This window comes from Contarinia nasturtii, unplaced genomic scaffold (assembly GCF_009176525.2).
Source record: "Contarinia nasturtii isolate CC-2019 unplaced genomic scaffold, AAFC_CNas_1.1 Cnas_scaffold_1371, whole genome shotgun sequence".
NCBI classification, from domain to species: Eukaryota; Metazoa; Arthropoda; class Insecta; order Diptera; family Cecidomyiidae; genus Contarinia; species Contarinia nasturtii.
Genome location: NW_022198708.1, coordinates 710,307 through 728,804, shown reverse-complemented (window position 1 = coordinate 728,804; position 18,498 = coordinate 710,307). Strand labels below are relative to the sequence as shown.

General features: G+C 32.8%; 3 protein-coding genes across 3 annotated transcripts; 2 read left to right on the top strand and 1 right to left on the bottom strand.

Moving 5' to 3' along the window:
• The first annotated feature begins 425 nt into the window (after positions 1 to 425).
• LOC116345826 (mitochondrial folate transporter/carrier) lies at positions 426 to 4,530 on the top strand. Its single transcript, XM_031775525.1, has 6 exons — positions 426 to 1,610; positions 1,698 to 1,851; positions 1,965 to 2,214; positions 2,289 to 2,402; positions 2,707 to 2,852; positions 4,286 to 4,530. Exons 1-6 carry the CDS (start codon positions 1,433 to 1,435, stop codon positions 4,413 to 4,415), a joined length of 972 nt encoding a protein of 323 aa, XP_031631385.1. The 5' UTR covers positions 426 to 1,432; the 3' UTR covers positions 4,416 to 4,530.
• Positions 4,531 to 5,633: 1,103 nt separating this feature from the next.
• Positions 5,634 to 11,227, top strand: LOC116345674. The gene is made up of 5 exons (XM_031775255.1): positions 5,634 to 7,810; positions 7,894 to 8,163; positions 8,261 to 8,284; positions 8,361 to 9,284; positions 9,346 to 11,227. Exons 1-5 carry the CDS (start codon positions 5,761 to 5,763, stop codon positions 11,094 to 11,096), a joined length of 5,019 nt encoding a protein of 1,672 aa, XP_031631115.1. The 5' UTR covers positions 5,634 to 5,760; the 3' UTR covers positions 11,097 to 11,227.
• A 57-nt stretch (positions 11,228 to 11,284) lies between these two features.
• LOC116345675 (carboxypeptidase Q-like) lies at positions 11,285 to 13,853 on the bottom strand. Its single transcript, XM_031775256.1, has 5 exons — positions 13,374 to 13,853; positions 12,862 to 13,319; positions 12,249 to 12,474; positions 11,931 to 12,178; positions 11,285 to 11,610 (listed from the first exon to the last, which is right to left on the bottom strand). The coding sequence occupies exons 1-5, from the start codon at positions 13,613 to 13,615 to the stop codon at positions 11,300 to 11,302; spliced, it is 1,485 nt and encodes a 494-aa protein (XP_031631116.1). The 5' UTR covers positions 13,616 to 13,853; the 3' UTR covers positions 11,285 to 11,299.
• Positions 13,854 to 18,498: the final 4,645 nt, after the last annotated feature.

Sequence of the window (18,498 nt, the reverse complement as noted above, 5' to 3'; positions counted from 1 at the left end):
CACCTTGTCGGTCCATTTAAATTTAATTTATTGAACCAAGATTATTTATTTATTTTTTCCGTTTTTTCTCCCCAATTGCCTTTTCTATGGACTTCTCTTCCAATGACTTTTCTCTTAAGTAAAAGAATTTAATTTCGTAATTCCATCCTTTTTTCAGCACTCTTTCATGCCTTTTTTAATATACACATACTAAATCGATTGTTTAAATTTATTTCGATTGATTGTTCCATTTGAAATGATAAAAAGGCATCAATTGAAAATAACCTGGTGCCATCTGTTGTATGTGAGACGAAAAAAACATCGAATAACTGACAAGCATTACCAGATGTGTGCTATATGTCATTAATGTATGTGCTATTGTGTTAGTGAAACGCACATGAGATCTTTTCTGTACTCTATTAGCTATTGTATCATTTCACATGCTGACTTGTCTATTGCATAAAAAAAGGAAAAAATTTTCATAAATTTTATCAAGTTTTTTTCGTATAGTTGGTAAAAAAAAATTTTCTAAAGAAATCAAGTTTATTGCAAAAGTAAAAGAAAAGTGAACAAAGCAATTGAAAAAGTATAGAAAGTGTATATGCATAACAAATATATTTGATAACACATATGTATATTTGAAGTGAAGCAATATTTAGTATATCTTGCATCATCTCTCTTGTGATCATCCGAAAGAAAAAAAATTCGTCAAATTGTCCGTCGAAATAAACGAATGCGGAAATAAAGTGGTTTTTCATTTGGATGAATGCGACCATGAAGTAACAAATCTACATTGTAGTAATTGACGTACCGCCAAACTATATTTTATGGTTTACAACAGTAAGACAACTTGATTAGCATTCTATATACTCTTCATATCTAATACATAGCCATCAGCTGGTTGAAGTCATTCACCGTATTTGTCACCGCAAACACCACACTTCAGAACGAAAACACATCAAAGTTCAAGCGTTCAATGTAACCTTTTTATATTATTGGTTTTTTGAGAAACGAGAACTAAGGAGAGAGATATAGAGAGAGAAGGAGATAGAAAAATAATATCGTCGTGTCTGTGCACCAGTACTTATCGATTCGATTTTTAAAAAATATTACTTTCAAATGATATGATGCCGGAACGAAATTCAAATTCGAATTATGGTTGCATCTGTGTGACCGATGACTTTTTAGTGTTAGAATTGTCAAAATTAGAATCATCAGTGCATAGAAAAATTAATAATTTCAAAAAGACTATTTCGTAAATTCGATCGAGCATACAACAACAACAAAAAAATCACACAAAATCCTTAGTTACTGTTTCGCCTCTTTTCGCCGTAAACCAATTGTGATATCTAGAAGAAAAAAAACACACACACATTTCCGCAAAATACCTGTTATAATTAGAAAGAACTACAACGAGATAGATTAATTTAGAACGATATAGCCACAAATTTAAATGCTAACCGTAAAAACTGATAATAATAAAATGGCTGCAATGAAAACAAACGGAACCACTCGCAAGACGAACCTATTTTCCCACATTCGTTATGAGCATATGGTTGCTGGATTCTCTGGTGGTGTAACTTCAACGCTCATCTTACATCCATTGGATTTGATCAAAATTCGTTTCGCAGGTATAAATTCAAACTGAAATTTATTGAATTCCTCTTCGATTTCAATTTGTATTCATCAATAATTGTCATTGTTTCTTGAATTTCCAGTGAACAATGGTCGAACAACGACAGCACCGCAATATCGTGGCCTTAGTAGTGCGTTCATCACAATTTTTCGGCAAGAAGGTTTAAGTGGTCTATACAAAGGTGTTACACCAAATGTATGCGGCTCGGGCAGTGCATGGGGTTTTTACTTTTTGTTGTAAGGAACAATAAAAAAAAATAAACACCATTAAATTGAAGCGAACTCAAAATCGCGGTTATGCCATCGAATGTCAATTCCTAACCCAAAATGAATTTCCGTTTTACACACAGTTATAACACCATCAAAACTTGGATACAAAAGGGTAATACAACAACACCACTTGGTCCGACATTGCATATGGTGGCGGCCGCTGAAGCGGGCATTTTAACATTGGTTATGACAAATCCAATTTGGGTTGTAAAGACGCGACTATGTTTACAGTACGGCCGAGATGGTGATACGCCGCAAACACGATACAAGGGAATGATCGATGCGTTAGGAAAAATTTATCGTGAAGAAGGTGTTCGTGGACTTTATCGGGTTGGTATTTGTAAATCTTATGACATTTTACAAATGTTTGAAACTGATTTTCAATTTGTTCGCGTGATAAATAGGGTTTCATTCCGGGCATGTTTGGCGTTAGTCATGGTGCTATCCAATTTATGACATATGAAGAAATGAAAAACAAGTACAATCAGTATCGACAGGTTCCGATTGATACGAAAATGGTAAGACTCTTTTTTGCTACTTTTAGGTCCATGGGCGAGTCGATTTTTCAAAAATTTATATTTCACGAACTTTTCGTCTGAGGAAGTGAAATGGTAAAATGGAAAATAAGAAGGAGGAAAAGAGGGCTGAGTAGGGTCCAAGTATCTTTCCTCCTCACCATTCGTCTTTCTCATAAGAACGGTTCCGGGGTACAAATCGGTGACCATTCACATCGGTGTATATTTGAAAAAATGATCGACTACCCGTGTTCAAATCCTTAAATTACGGAGAAAATAACTGTAACAATTTTTTTTATTCCGACAGGGGACAACCGAGTATTTAGCATTTGCAGCAATATCTAAGTTGATAGCAGCTGCTGTCACATATCCATATCAAGTAGTTCGGGCACGGATGCAAGACCATCATCATACGTATGCGGGCACATGGGATTGTATAAGGCAGACATGGAGGTATGAGCGAATGCCTGGCTTTTATAAAGGTTTAGCGCCATATTTACTACATGTCATGCCCAATATTTGTTTAGTGATGATAATTTATGAAAAATTCGCCAACACTTGATAAAACAAACATACACGCACACAAAATTCACTCGACGGAGAGAAAATAAAAGACATAAATGCGAACAATATATGAACTAAGCAAACAAGGAGGTGGAATTTATTTATTGCTATAGCCAAATTCAATGTTTCAATACATAAAATATTTATCGATTTTTTTTTTCATTAATTTTTTTTGCCTTCTTTCCATATTTCCTTTTTTTTGTTCAAATATTATCAATTCAAAAATGGTTTTTTCCTTATTCTCACAAAAGAAAAAAGTATAAGATTCGACATTTTTTGTTCAAAATACAATCTATTTAAAATTTGCATTAACGATGTATGCTTGAAATACGGAATGTATTGTAATTGGCTGCAAAACTCGACTGATTACAAAAACAAAACAAAAAAACACTTAAGAAAAACATAGACACACATACACAAACATACACCCATCCAATCATTTATGTATGATTAGAGAAAATTATTTATTTGGGACATGAGTAGTTTAGTATTTTTCCGTTTGAGAAATTGCTCGAAACACTGATATTATTTATATGTATCAATAAAAAAAGAAAATGTTTTATGTCAATTAAACAAAATGCGCGCGCGTTTTATGAATTTTGCATCATTGAAGAAAAGAGTGGAAGAAACAGCCAGAATTGAAGAAATGAAAATAGAGAACTTTTTTTATATATTTCAAATTGGTGTTCAAATGTATGCAATATGTAATGTAAATTTATTTCTTTCGATACACTATAATACCGATAATTTTGATGTTAAGCAAAGTGTTTGTTAAATTGGTAGAAAATTGTTTGAAAATAAAGAAAAATGATTGTATTTAAGAACGAAACAAAACAACGAATCTGCGACACAAATTTAGCATAAGATGAATTATTATTCCTTTTTATGTGTATTGTGTAAATAATAGCCATTTTAGAATGATGATTTTTTTGCAACATTTTAAATGTTAAAAAAACATGAAGAGCGAATGCAAAAATAAAAAAAAACATATAGGAAGAACAAAATTAGAGAGAAAAGGAGTTTAAAATGAATGTCGATCGTATAATATTTGATGATGAATAAGAAGTAAAATTTGAAGGGTATCGCGAAAATAAAATGAACAATGATGTTTTTCTATATGTGTTGTAAACTTTATTTAATCATTTAATTTCGACGATTTTTTTTTTTGCTTTTTGTATACGATCAAGATCTTCGACGAACGCCTATTCTTGTGTTCCTTTTTTAGTTTTATTTTTTTTAATTCCTTTTGTCTTATCAACATAAGAAAAACATACAAAAATATATGTAATTTAAAAGATTGATGTTTTCTTTGTCCGTTGTAGATTCGAATCTTGGCGCGGTTTCTATAAAGGATTGGGCGTTAATATTTTACGAGTCACACCGGCCACAGTCATTACATTTATTACCTATGAGAATATCGCACACTATCTTATGAACAAAAACAAAATTTAATTGCCGAAATAGTATCGATGCCATTCATCGAACGAAATCAGTGGCTATTTTCAGTTTTTTGCAATTAGCCAAATACCAAATCTTATATCAAAATAAATGAAAACATTACAAACAACACGACTTCGTCTGCGATTATTTAATTTACATATTTTAGGCGATTTTTTTGATGAAAAATAAGCGTCGATTTTTATCATTTTTTCTTCTTCAATTTTTTGTTGATAAATAGTCAAATGAAGCGCCATAGTTTAATTAATTACATATTTAGATCAAGTTTCCATAAAATTACTTTTGTAATGTGTTTTTGTTTGAGATGTAGCCATATAAACCTTATATGATGATAGGATTCAGATCGATTCTATATGAAATTCAAGACTATACTAACGATCATTTAAGATAGTGGAGAAGGAAATTTTAAAGAGTGAACGGCGTTTGAGAACTTTTAGACGAAAGTTCCTTTGGGAACGGAATCAGTTTTTATTCAATCCAGTGGTTTTCAATTGGACGCTCAGTATCCATAGGATAGCTGAGAATTTGGCTGAGCAAATTAAGCAACGCAAAAGTTGATACTGAGCATCCAACTGAAAATCACTGATTTAATCCACCATCATCCTTTTCATCTCTTGGGTACGTTAATCAATTAGTAGGTATTTTTCGGACTTAATAAAGTAATTGGTAAGTAAAAATCAACTTGTAGTTCATGCATGAACCATGGTGACCGGCTGCCAAATAATAAAATTTACAGTCTTACTCTTTAAAACTCATAGAGCACTTCTTTTCCATCTACTTTGGTTTGTTCAATATATATTGCGTCAATAATATGAACAGACTTGGTCTTAGACTTCTGTTCCAAAAGACCGTTATATCAATGAAAAAAGAGTAATAAAAAAGAAAAATATCATCATTTCTTATTAATTCTTATTTTATTGATCAATTCGATATTAATGTTATTTATAACTTGTGATTGGACATTTTTTAATTCAACAAAAAAAAAAAAGAAACATTTACTAAATTTAAAAAATTTGCTTAAAAAACATTCAATCTAAGAAAAATATCAACAAAAAACACATGGAAGCGTTCAAGAAAAGAAAAATGTCAGTAGTGATGCTACCACTAACACAGGTGAATTCACGCATATACTACATGATGTATGTGTAAACGTCATAATCCACATGTACGTGTGTATTTTTTCATCTCAAACACATAAGACAGATGTACACATATTGTTGTGATTGAAGAGAATTTGCCAGTAGCCATTTTTAAAAATTGAATGTAGAAAAAGTCTAAGATGTTTAAGAAAGTTAAGTTTTGTACAAAAATAGAGAAATAATTAAAACGTATAACCAAAATGTGTGTTTTATCGAAAGAACAATCGGCCGATTCCGGTGAATCGAAAATTAACAACGAAAATCACGATTCTGTGACAATGATATTAAAATTAATGAGCGAATATGCACAACAGCTTCGTTTTAGTGATAAAAAAGATATTGTTTTGGTGCTTGGAAACACTGGTGCTGGTAAATCCACTCTAACTTCCATATTAAGCGATGCTAATCTCAACTCAAGAGAGATCGACACCGAATCAGGCCAATGGATAATCGAAGATGAAAATGGACTGATCAGCGGAGAATCTACAATAACATCAAAGACAATCATTCCCGCATTAATGCTTAACCAGACCAATCAAATGGTGCTATACGACTGTCCCGGTTTCAATGACACAAGGGATATTGACCACGATATATGTGTTACCTATTTGATTCAAGAAATAATCAAACGTGCCAATCGTTTGAAGCTTGTGTTTGTCGTAAATTCTGAATCAGTACGGCCTGGTAGTGGCGATCGACATGATTTTTTGAATTTAGCTGAACATGCAATCACATTTGCCAAAAATATTGAAAAATATCAAGATGCAATTGCATTGGTTGTGACCAAAGTGGAGAATAAACGTATAAAAAAAAATGGTGATTTTGTTTTGGTCGATGATGAAAAAGTAATTGACACAATAGCTAGGTTCTTGAAACAGGCAAAAATCGCTTTGGAAACGAATGCTACCAAAAAGAATACGTCAAATGAAGATAAAAACAACATCATTCGCTTCATCGATACTTTATTGAAAACGAATAATGGAAATGGATATGAAAGAATAAGTATTATGCGGCTTGCAGAAGAAAGCGGATCCGTTGACAAAATTCAAATGCTGCAAGATGCAAAACGAAAAATTCAGGAAATGATTCAAAATAATATTAAATACATTGAAAAGGAAAATACCGATTTTCGCTATACAATATCAGATAAATCGAAAAATCGCATCACTGGCATTATGGAAGAGATCCAAACACGTTTCAAGGATGATTTATCGGGCATTGGAACTGAAATCAAACAATTTTATATGCAACAAGAGAAATATATCGCCGATCTAAAAGTTTTAAAAGAAAGAATCTCAAGTGGCTACCGAAAATTGACGGAAATTCAATCAACCGAACCAAAAACGTTTGTTGACATAATTATTAATACGGCAAATGAATTGGCAATTGGCGTATCGTACAATGGTTCCAATAAAATTTGGCAAGATGTTGAATATATTGATTTTATAAAAGCGGTCAGCAATATCAATTTGTCGATATTGTTTGATATTAAAACCGGACTTAACAATACGATGCAATACCTCGAGGACTCTCAAAAATGGTATCAATTTTTAATTAATTTACATGACGAATTCTCCAAGTATCGAGTACAAAAACAACTTCCTCATATCAAAGATTCATTGAGCAGTCAAATTCAATTGATAGACCAATTGATATTTGAAGAAAATGGAGAAACTAACGTCGCAGCTTTGAATCTACATAAACTTTTGAATGATTTTGAATGCAGCAGTCTCTATTCGTCGATTGAGAATGTACGACTGAACGCATATAAAGTGAATGCTTTGATAAAAGTTTTGAAGCAAACCACACAGGAAGTGATAACATGTTTATCGAACAATACATTTATTGCAAAAGGATATAATGTAAAAATATGCGATATTGTGCATGCTGTTAATCAATTCAGTAAATTTGACGTTAAATACATTAAAGTATTTGCGCTAAATAATCTTTTTATCGACAGTGATGTTGATAAAAAGGGTTTAAAAGTTGAACTATCACTTATTGCACCCAAATGGATTATAATTGATCAACGAAAAATTATTCTAAGCGGCTACGATGGAAAGCCACATTCTGAGTTGGAAGCAAACGATGATGATGGTACCAAGGGTGGTGGATCCCATGGACTGCCTGGACTACCTGGTGGCCCTGCCGGTCATATCTTGGCCATTGGCAATGAATTCATCGATGGTCGAAATTTGAAGATTTACATTGACGGCGGTAAGGGTGGTGCCGGTCAAAATGGTGGAAATGGTACGTAAATATTTAAAATACCGGATGCTGCGCAGATATATATAACATAGATATACATTTGAAATTATTGTTTCCATATATAGGAAAAGACGGAGAAGAAGGAGAAACACCACCTGAACCGGGCTTTCATTGGTTTGGTCAACCTTTCGATACGTTCAATTGTAGGAGAACTAGTCTTGGTGTATCAAAAATACCACCTTTTCTAACGGTTGATTATGATATCGAAGGAGGCAATGCCAAAAAACCATCAGCCGGAGGCAACGGTGGAGTAGGTGGCATTGGAGGCAAATCTGGACAGAATTTTATTGGTGAACTAAAGAAGAGATCACATTTTGTAATAAGCACGAATCAAGGTAATATAGATTAGTTGATGAAACACCGAAGTTGATTCACTTAAGGATTTTCAATCATTTTATGTATTCAACCATCATCGAAATTAATGACATCAAGGTGATGCTGGCATAGATGGCTCAGGTAACGACATAATGACGATAATGACGTCCTTGTCCATTCCTTTCAATTTCTTTTTCCTTTCAATTTCGTTTGTCAGGTGGCCGAGGCGGCAAAGGAACGAAGAGTGGAAAAATGATAAAAGCCAAGTGTCTTTTTCTAATTGTTGGTGCAGTTAATATTGAACATACGAAAGAAGATGGAGAAGAAGTTCAACGTGCTTCAGATGGAAGGAAAGGTTCCGATTGCATAATTCAAATGCAACCCGAAGAACCCGACTCTTTTGTTAATAAAAGTCATACAATAAACAGTTATAAAGAGTATGTTCGAGAAAATTTAGCCAACAACATTCAGGAATCGGCACTACGAGAATTGTTAAATGATCTAGATAAAAATGAGAAGATCCAAATGGAGTATGATTGTCTTGGATTTGTTAATGAATTGCTTGGAATAGAAAAGCAGTATTTCAAGCTACGCAATAGGCTCTCATTTGTTCCATTTGTAAAATCTCTTCTGGCACGAATTAATAAATATTCGGGCTCAAAATACATTATGTTGACAGAAAAAAAGTTGCTTAACTTTTTATGCACTGCAACCTTGGGCAAATTGTGTAGCATTCAAAACGACACAAAGCATACTGTTTTCGATCTACCAAAATATTTGGAATTAATGAGAAGTAAGATCAAGGATTTGAAAAAACTGGAAAGAGATGCTTCCATCAGAAAATATCAAAAACAATTCAATCGCTCATTGCATAGTAAAATGGAATTAGCTAAAGGTTTAATTGAATATCAAGTGATGCCAGAAATAAATAAAATTTTCAACGACACTAATGAAGAAATATCAAAATTAGTAGGCGAAGTAATGGGAATAAAAGAAGCGGACATTAAAAAACAACTAATGCAATCGTTGGCCAAGAAAAAACTTTTATTTTGGCTTAAAGTGTTCGGCTCATTGGCAGTTTTTCTTAGTGTCGCTAGTATTTTTGTTGGACTTTTTACACAAATCTTTGGAGCAGTAATCGGTAATTTTTTCTATGCAAACAATTTAAATCGGCTATCGAATTAATCTGTGTTTATTTTCAGTGAAAAATAATAAAATACCTACCAATTTATCAAATTTGCATTATAATGGAACCTCCGGTCATGGACACAACACAGAAGCATTTACATTATTTTCTGCAGTTTTTGGATCGTACAATGAAATAGTTGATCTTGTTAAACAACAATTAAACCATTTCAATAAAAAACTCGAAAACATCGAAGAAACACTCCGCAAATATTTTGATGGAGATGGAATGAAATTAATAAAAAAAATAATTTCCGAAACCAAAACAAAAATAAAAGAATACATGGAAAATAAAGAAAAGTCGGATGCTCCGTATGATCTGACTGAAATAAGTAAAGTAAAAGAAGAATTACAATTGATGATAAATGTCGAAAAGCAACAGGCGCAGAAAAATAAGGATCATCATTCCAGCAAGAAAATAATAAAATTGGATATAGCACGAGATATTCTAAACGATCAAACTGAGCGTAGCGATACGCCCAGAACACATGCAACATTATCCGACGATTTAATAGACAAATTGAACAACCTAGATAAAATCGGACAGAATATGGGAAAAGCAATCGTTGAGCAAGTGTACCAAATTCGAAAAAGCATACTTGATGTACACATAAATTTATCGTGTAACTCACATGGATTTATATTGGATATAAGTAAATGGCGCATTGAAGACCTTATCAAAGACGTAATGTCGCATTTACAGAAAATGTTGTCGGGCATGGATGTTGGTCAGGATTTACAGCGTTGCTTTGAGAAACTGAATGAAGGAACGTCAATCATGGTTAGTGTATACGATCGCATTGATGCATATGCCGACAAAGTGGAACTTGCCAATTATATTGCAAACCTTTCGTCATCAAATTACTGTCATCCAAGTAATGAACAAGGGAAAGAAGCCATTTTAGAGTTAGAAAAAATGATTGAAACCAATCGTGTTTTGGAATATTATGAAATTGCCATAAATGTATTTAAACAGCACAAATTTCCATTCGCTCAGGAATATTTGTCGCGATTTGAATTGCCTGAAAATCTCCATTATAACGATACTGAATTATTGAAGGATAAAGCAATCGCACAAATTGAATCACTAGCAAAGGATTTACACAATTCAAAAGTGATCTTAGGAAAATATGATTGCGACATTGTGACATCCGAATCAACAACTTTTTATACTTGGCATTATTATGACATTAAGGAGAATCTAATCAAATTATTTGAAGGACTAGAGATATTTGTTAGAGCCGACATTGCGAAAGGAATTCATGAAAATGCGGTTAAATTCAAAGAAATCGCGATCGATTTCAAATTGAAAAACGAAACAAAACAAACCGATATGGATGCAAAATTAAAATATTTTAATGTTAAAATGAGAATGGTTGATAACATGTTCTATCAATGTGGTCAGCGTTCATATTGCATGTCAATTATTGATAATAACATTGACTTCCTTTATTCGATAAAGAAAAATCCAACCGGCGATCCAGAGTATACAAATGAAGTATATAAGAAAATTAAAGATGGTGACTTTTTCCTAAGCCCGTACACACTTTGGGCCATTCAATTAGAAAGCAGAGAAAAAGTAGGAGATTTTTCACATTTAAAAGAGTTCAAGGACGAAATAATGGACGTACAACTCCGTGGTCATGGCCAATATTTGAAGCAATCAACCTCATTCACCAGAGATGTTTCCATCAATGATTTGGACAAACAATACCATTTCAACAGCATCATTTCGTTTGAAAACGCAAAGCTCATGAACAATTTTTAAATATTTTCTATACAGTTTTTTACATACTGTTCTGTACTGTAGTTTTGGTTTTATTTTTAATAACATTATTTCATCAATGTTAACCAAAACAATACAAATTTTATCTATCTTTTTTTTTATTTACGAAAAACATATTTTATAGCTCTCTTTTTTTACAAGAAATAAAGATTTTGAAAAAAAGTCAATCGTTTATTGTCAAGAATTTAATCTTTAATATCTTTTGGCATGTCAACACTTAAATCGGCAATGACATATGCCGCAGCAGCAAATAGAGCGGTATTTTTATCTAGATCGTCTGAATTTTCTACCAGCATACTGTCGCCGGCCGAGTGATGGTAGTAAAAATATTTTTCATTCTTGTTTAGAAGACTTGCAGCTGGGAATCCACGAGTTGACCATTGTTCTATATCGGGGCCAGCGTCAATTGGTGAATTGAATTGGGTGGCATTTAACGGAGCCATAAGTTTTAAAACTTCCTTAAAAATGCACTCAGCTTCCTTGTTTCCACTGAAATCTGGAAAATAAACATAAGTATGCTGTAATTGATGCAGTTGTATCCAGAGCATATACTGAGCATAGATATATATCCGGGATTTTGTGAGTATCCGATATTTATCGCAGCCAGACATTATAATGGAGTGAAAACAATAGAAGTGATTGTTATAGGTCTAAGTATAAAACCATTTACATTACTACAATCACTATAACAATAACTTCTATTGTTTTTACTCTATTTCAAAGTCTGGCTGACAAAATATCCAGGATATATATGTATGCTTAATATATGCTCTGGTTGTATCTGTTGCTTATCACATTCATTTGCACATCACATACCTAATCCAAGGGGCGTGAAAGTTCCCATATCACTTTCGATGAAAAAATTGAATTCTTCTTTTTCCCGTGATTTATGTTGTTTTTCATATTCGGCTGCTCCAACAATTCCCTGTTCTTCGCCTGTCCACAAAATAGCACGAATTGTTCTCTTTGGTGGTTTCACATTTAGCCGTTTCAATAAGTGCAATGCTTTCCACGCAATAAATGCACCCCCACCATCGTCCATGGCGCCAACGCCTATATCCCAACTGATTCAAAATGGCATTTCGGTGTAGAAAAAAATTAAAAGCAAACAAAGTTATTCTTAAAGAACTTTACCTATCCAAGTGACCAGAAACAACTACAACTGGCGTGCTGCTTTCGCCAGCCAACTCAGCGATTGTATTGCGTGAAACAAAATCGCCCAAATTCTTATCTTCCATTTCTAGGTGTAATGTGATCTTTTCACCACGTCGATACATACGTAGCATTGAATATGCATCTTCGACGGTAACGGCTGCGACTGGAATTTTCTTCTGTACATCGTCTGCGTACCGTTGCATACCTGTCAAATTCAATTCAAAAATACATATAAAACTTCATCAGAGCTGTTATTGGTAACGTGGAAGTGTGATCACAAGTGAGTGCATGCGCCTAGTCCATATAATTTTTTATGTGTTGCACCTGAACACAAGAATGAGCGACACATATAAGAAAAGAGCCCGCACCTCCGCGATACCTATCCAGCTCCAAAACTTATATTGGATTCATCAAGTGAAGTTTTTGTAACAAACATTTATCGGACATCAAATATAAAAAGAAACAAGTTTGGGTACTACTTGTGTAAGAGAACGTTTCCATCATTTCATATCTAGCATGGAACTCATATACGCGCCGTATTTTTTTCACGTCTTTTTTACTTCTTCGGACTAATGAAATATAGTTTATTCACCTGTGTGAAGTGATCCGATTGAATATGGTGTAATCGATCGCACCAAAGCCGCAACCGCCCCTTTTTTCGATGCTACTGACGCGGCTCGCGAACGATACACAACAGTTTTACCATAGCCCTGCCATTCTGGCACAAATAAAACGATTTTTCCATTAACAGTCGCCTCGGGCAATTTATCAAATTCCTCAAAACTCTCGACAACAACAACATCAGCAATTAAACCGCCCCTTAATGTGCCAACAGTGAACCCAAAACCGCAAATATTAATTTTTGCCTGTCGGGGTGACACCATTTGACAATTTTCATAGCCACGTTCCCAGTGCGGCACAGTAGCATTCTCCGTATGCACGTTATCTAAACCAGCTTTTTTCAACTCATCAACCATGTAATCGATTGCATTTTCTAAACTCTTTGAACCTGTCATTCTGGCACCAAATTTGTCCGTCATTTCAGCCAAACTGAAAGAAATTTAACATGAAGTTACAAATAATGTATGATCAAATCGAACTTACGCATTCCAGGTATCACCAGAAAATTTTCCATTCACAATGGCATTTGTTATTTCATCGACAATCGGTTGATATGCTTTAATTTCTTCAATTAGCTCCGCCGTGAGGCTTGAACATTCACCCTCCACATCAATGTCATTGATACCTCTACGCCTTCCACTGTCAATAACATACGCTCCAAACACCGTTGAAGTGAATGCCAAAAAAATAAAAATATATTTCATTTGCAGCATTGTATTGAACATTAACTAAAATGTAACTAAATGAAACAGAAATTTCCAACACTTCACGTCCACTTCTAATTATACATTGATTACAGAAACCCGATGTTGCTGTGATTTAATCAAAACAATCGACATCGGTCAAGAGCTATAGTGATGAAGTTGGCTATTTGTTTACTTTGATTTTGACACTTATCTGTGTGTATGTATTGGTCATTGTATTGGTATTGGTTTATTCTGTGGCTAGCTTAATCAGTTACGAACTTGAGTATGAGTTTTGTTCTATCGATGAGATATAAAAGAATGTATGTATATGTATTCTATGGAAAATCATTTAAAAAGAACTAAAAAGAGTATTATAGTCCAATATTATGGATTATATTCGCTTGAAATAATGTACAGAAATACATTTATTTGAATGAAAATCATTTATGGAATTATCACACATGGAACGAAATGAATTTATGCGATAAACAAATCAAATGAATTTGGTTTGGCACAAAAATGAATTACGGCCACTAATTAATATAAATAAGTGTATTGTAAAAGCAACAAAATATATGCTAAAATCGCACTATTTGGAATAGTAGAACTGCATATTTAATCGGAATTTTAGTTTTTTTTATAATTTTTTTTGTTGAGGTGACTGTTTGGAGCAGAGTATCCTGATTTGCTGCTGCTCAGCATATAGCTGAGAGCTGAGAAATGCTGAGCTCGTGCGGCTAACGCATACGAAACGGATGCACGATACATATTCCCCTTTCGCTTCGTATGTGCTGCCGTTGACGCTATTGCCGGTACAATGGTTACACACTATACCAGCGAACATACGAAGTGAAAGGGGAATATGTATCGTGCATCCGTTTCGTATGCGTTAGACGTACACTTTCAGAATATATGAAAGACTGAGAGCAAAAACAGCACGTCGCAAAAACGGCAATCAACTGTTTATAACCGTTTAAACGGGGAGAATGCATGTGTGCGTGCCATCCGTTTCGTATGCGTTAGCCGCACGAGTTCAGCATTTCTCAGCTCTCAGCTATATGCTGAGCAGCAGCAAATCAAGATGCTCTGGTTTGGAGTAAATTTTTTTATTAAAAAGCTTATCACGAATTCAAGCACACAACTGGTAAAAACTCTTAATAGGCAAGTATTAAAATTGGATCATAAAGAATTCTCTTATAAGGTGGCGATTGCAATACGTATTCAACATTGACGAAATGATGTTCGATTGATTCATAATTTTATACTAGAAATTTCATCAGCATTTTGGTAATTCTCTCTTAACGAGAATGTGTAAGTAACTAAATGTAAATTTCATTTATAGCGCTAATTTCAGTATTAGACCATTTCGGTAAAGACCAGTGTGTCACCAATTATAGAGATGTTATGAAAAAAGACTTATATATAAATATATATTCAGTTTTACCTTTTGATGACAACATGTAAAGTAATCAGCTGTAATTTAATAGTCATTCAGATTGTTGCAAATTGTTCAAATATTCATACAATACGTTAAAAAATATAAATAATCCGAACATTTCTTATTAATAAGCTTATCACAAATTTAGCACATAAATTTATTCAACGAATCATCAGCTTGAAAATCGTTTTCGGCTTGGTTATACATAGTGTATCAAACAAGGTATTTGCTGCTACATTTAATTCCTCCATTTTTAAAATTTTGGCCATGGCTTAAGGCAAATTTGGTTCTGACAAGTTCTGATAAATCTTCGAGCGAAAAATCTAAAAGATGATGATGGATGTGGATTGGTAGGAGGTTACATATTCTGTTATTGGTCCAATCTACCCCCAGGTGACCATTGGTTATTCTTTCGATTTTTTGGTTTTTTTTATCGGCGGCTCCGACATGGCAGTGCTCATGTATGCTATGGATGGACGTAAATTTCAGGTTGTTAGTACTCAATAAATAACATCTAGCTTTATCTATCGTATCAACATATTGATTCATCAAAATGACTTGAAAAACCACAGATTCGATTTTTCATAGAATATTTTCGGAAATGTTAATAGATCAATTCAGATGTTAGCAGTTGATTGTTTGTTTGAATGGCTATTACCTGCATTCTCATCAGCGCTATGTGATGTCATGCTGAATAAGATCGTGAATGGATGCGTTCTGTAAAAGCTCGAAAATTCTAATTTGAAATATTGTATTTGTTTTGAAGAAGAAATGGTAAAAAGATCAGCAATTAGAAGAGCTCTGCATTAGAATTGCCATTTTCAAAGTGCTAAAAATTCAAATTATCTCCAAATAGTTTAAAGAAAAAGAATGCAATATTTTACATATATTTTTGTTTTCATTGACTTTATTCATATAGTGTATTTTTATCATAAAATAATAATTTGTTTGTTATTTTTGTCATTTTTTTTTTCATCTGATAAGTAATAAGTGTGTTAATTAACTTAACGTTCATTTCCGTAAATCATCGCGAAATATTTTCTTTCTAAGTGTATGTGTTTTTTTTGCGTTAGTTGGTTGGTTTTCAATCAAAATGATCATGACTTTAACCCATCATTTCGCTATACTTGGTCGTGAGATAATAATAATTAATAAACATTATACCATGGTGCATGTGTTAGTAAAATAGATGGTTGAATGAATATATGTCGTTCGCCACTGATTTGGTCTGTCCATTTTAATTGAAACCACACAATCACTCAATATATTGTATATATATATATCCATTGAAATTGTTTTCATCATTTGCTATTCAAACACTATTTATTCAGAGAGTCAAACAATGAAATCATATCGATTTGTAAATAATCCACATAACATGAGGATAATAATAAAAATCAGAAGAATCCGTTAATAAGGTGTGTGTATGTATGTTTTGTTTGTTTGTTTGTTTACCACAATATTTCACAAATTAGTTTCGACTTACATAAATCATATTTTCATGTTAATTATGTGCTAAAAATATGTGTTAATCCTTTTGTATCCACCTAACATTGTTACATTGGTAGAACTCAAGTTGAGAATAATTTTTTTTTGTCCACGGTAATAATTGACCGGTCTCCCATTTTTTTTTCATCTTCTTTTTTTTTTGTACGAAACTAAATTGTTTTGTTATTTTTTTTTTTGTAAATAAATGGATTTGTTTTTATTTTAATTGAATTATTCAACATTGGAACATTGTCATAAGTATTTTGCATAAATATATATGTTAATTTGTTTGTTCTCATCTTTCTCAGCGAGAAAATTTTTAACGAATCAAACAGAAAATGCACACAAATAAAACAAAAATAGACCACAATCGCGATACTTCTTAAAATATAGAATGCAATATTGACACTTTTCTCAAATAATTTTTGGTGCAACATTTTTTTTATGTTTAAAAAACAAATTGCATAACATTATGTGAGAAAATGAATTTTCTCCATTATTTTGGCCACTTTGTTGACAAAAAGAATGGATTTTGTGTGTACTTTGAAAAGAAAGGTTTTGAAATGTGATAAAAACACATTCATTTACACCACATCAATCAGTTAAAGCTAATTTCCCCGTCCAAATTACAAAACATAACAACATATATCGTTTTTTTAAATGATGTGTGTGTATGTATGTTTTCACTTTTGGCACACTGGCCAGATTAAAACAAACTTTTTTTCTTTCTCAAAACATTGTATATACCTATCTAATAAGCACTTCACTTGACTTGCATTCCTTGTTAATGCCTCTTAAAAGAGACGATTTCCAACCAAGTATTTTTCTTCTTTGGTAATTATTTTCTCTCTGGACCACAATATCAAACAAACTTATTACATTTCCAATATTCATTCGCTCACAGAGAAGCACTTAAAATGTGTTTTTTTTTTTCATATTTTTTTTTCTTTTAATAAATACATCATTTAACACAAGAGAAAGAAAAAAAAAACGTTGACGGACAAAATTGTTTATATTCAAACGACGATCTGATTGCGAGCGATTTTCGCATATATTTATAATACATCATGCTATATGCATTTTGTTTGTGTGTGTGTTTTTTTTTTCTTGGACATTTACATTATTTAATAATACGAAATATATGTTTTGTGTTTATGAAATTCTGTTTTTTTTGTGCAAAGGTACATATGTAACATCACATTACGTGTGTAAGAGTGTGTATTTTAATAGTATAATAAGTCATGCGACACACAATCAATTCACATTTTAATCGCGCAAGACGAAAATGAAGAACAAAAAAAAATATCTGTATACATATAAATGGTGCACAATTTTTTTTGTTGTTGTTTTGTAACGTTTCTATTTTCTCAGTCATCAATATACTTTATAAATTGATTGAATTTTATTTTTCACTTTATTTCATGTACACTCTTCTTCTGCACTCACTTTTAACTCAGTGGCAGGGGGAGTTGGCGTGTGTAAACATTGTGAACGCTTTACATTCAAAACAAACTATACACATCACAGTTTGAATGATTTCGATAAATTTGTCCTGAATGCTTTGTTTGCAAATCACCATTTATAGATTTTTCTCTAATTGTTTAATAATATCTCTTGTATTTTAATTATATTTTGGGTGTCGACGTGTATGTGCAATTGAGAATACAGGAGTTCTATGTGAAAGCTTAGAGATGTGTGCCTGTGTGCCTTTCAAATACTCTAAAGAATATTCTTTGTGGTTTATTTTGTGTGATCAATAGTTTTCGGTTGTTTTTCCATTTTGTTCAATCATTTTAAAGGTAGTACTATCTGCCATATAGATATTATCAGCCATATCAACTTTGTTTGTTGTGTCTAGTAGACGATATGGTATTTCAATCTACATGTTTCCTATCCAGAACATCGTGATCGTGTGATTGATTGGATGTGTGAGCAGTATACGCTGCGGTAATCAAGCATAACGAAGAACTAAAGCCGTACATTTTTTCGATATCCA

Bases quoted from the DNA above. Each gene is read 5' to 3' on its own strand.
- LOC116345826 (XM_031775525.1), top strand. From the start codon at position 1,433: ATGCTAACCGTAAAAACTGATAATAATAAAATGGCTGCAATGAAAACA. The intron at 1,852-1,964 runs GTAAGGAACAAT...TTTTACACACAG, and splicing joins TGGGGTTTTTACTTTTTGTT to TTATAACACCATCAAAACTT. The intron at 2,215-2,288 runs GTTGGTATTTGT...CGTGATAAATAG, and splicing joins GTGTTCGTGGACTTTATCGG to GGTTTCATTCCGGGCATGTT.
- LOC116345674 (XM_031775255.1), top strand. From the start codon at position 5,761: ATGTGTGTTTTATCGAAAGAACAATCGGCCGATTCCGGTGAATCGAAA. The intron at 8,164-8,260 runs GTAATATAGATT...AATGACATCAAG, and splicing joins TGTAATAAGCACGAATCAAG to GTGATGCTGGCATAGATGGC. The intron at 9,285-9,345 runs GTAATTTTTTCT...GTTTATTTTCAG, and splicing joins AATCTTTGGAGCAGTAATCG to TGAAAAATAATAAAATACCT.
- LOC116345675 (XM_031775256.1), bottom strand. From the start codon at position 13,615: ATGTTCAATACAATGCTGCAAATGAAATATATTTTTATTTTTTTGGCA. The intron at 12,475-12,861 runs GTGAATAAACTA...TGAATTTGACAG, and splicing joins AATCGGATCACTTCACACAG to GTATGCAACGGTACGCAGAC. The intron at 11,611-11,930 runs GTATGTGATGTG...TTTATTTTCCAG, and splicing joins TTTCACGCCCCTTGGATTAG to ATTTCAGTGGAAACAAGGAA.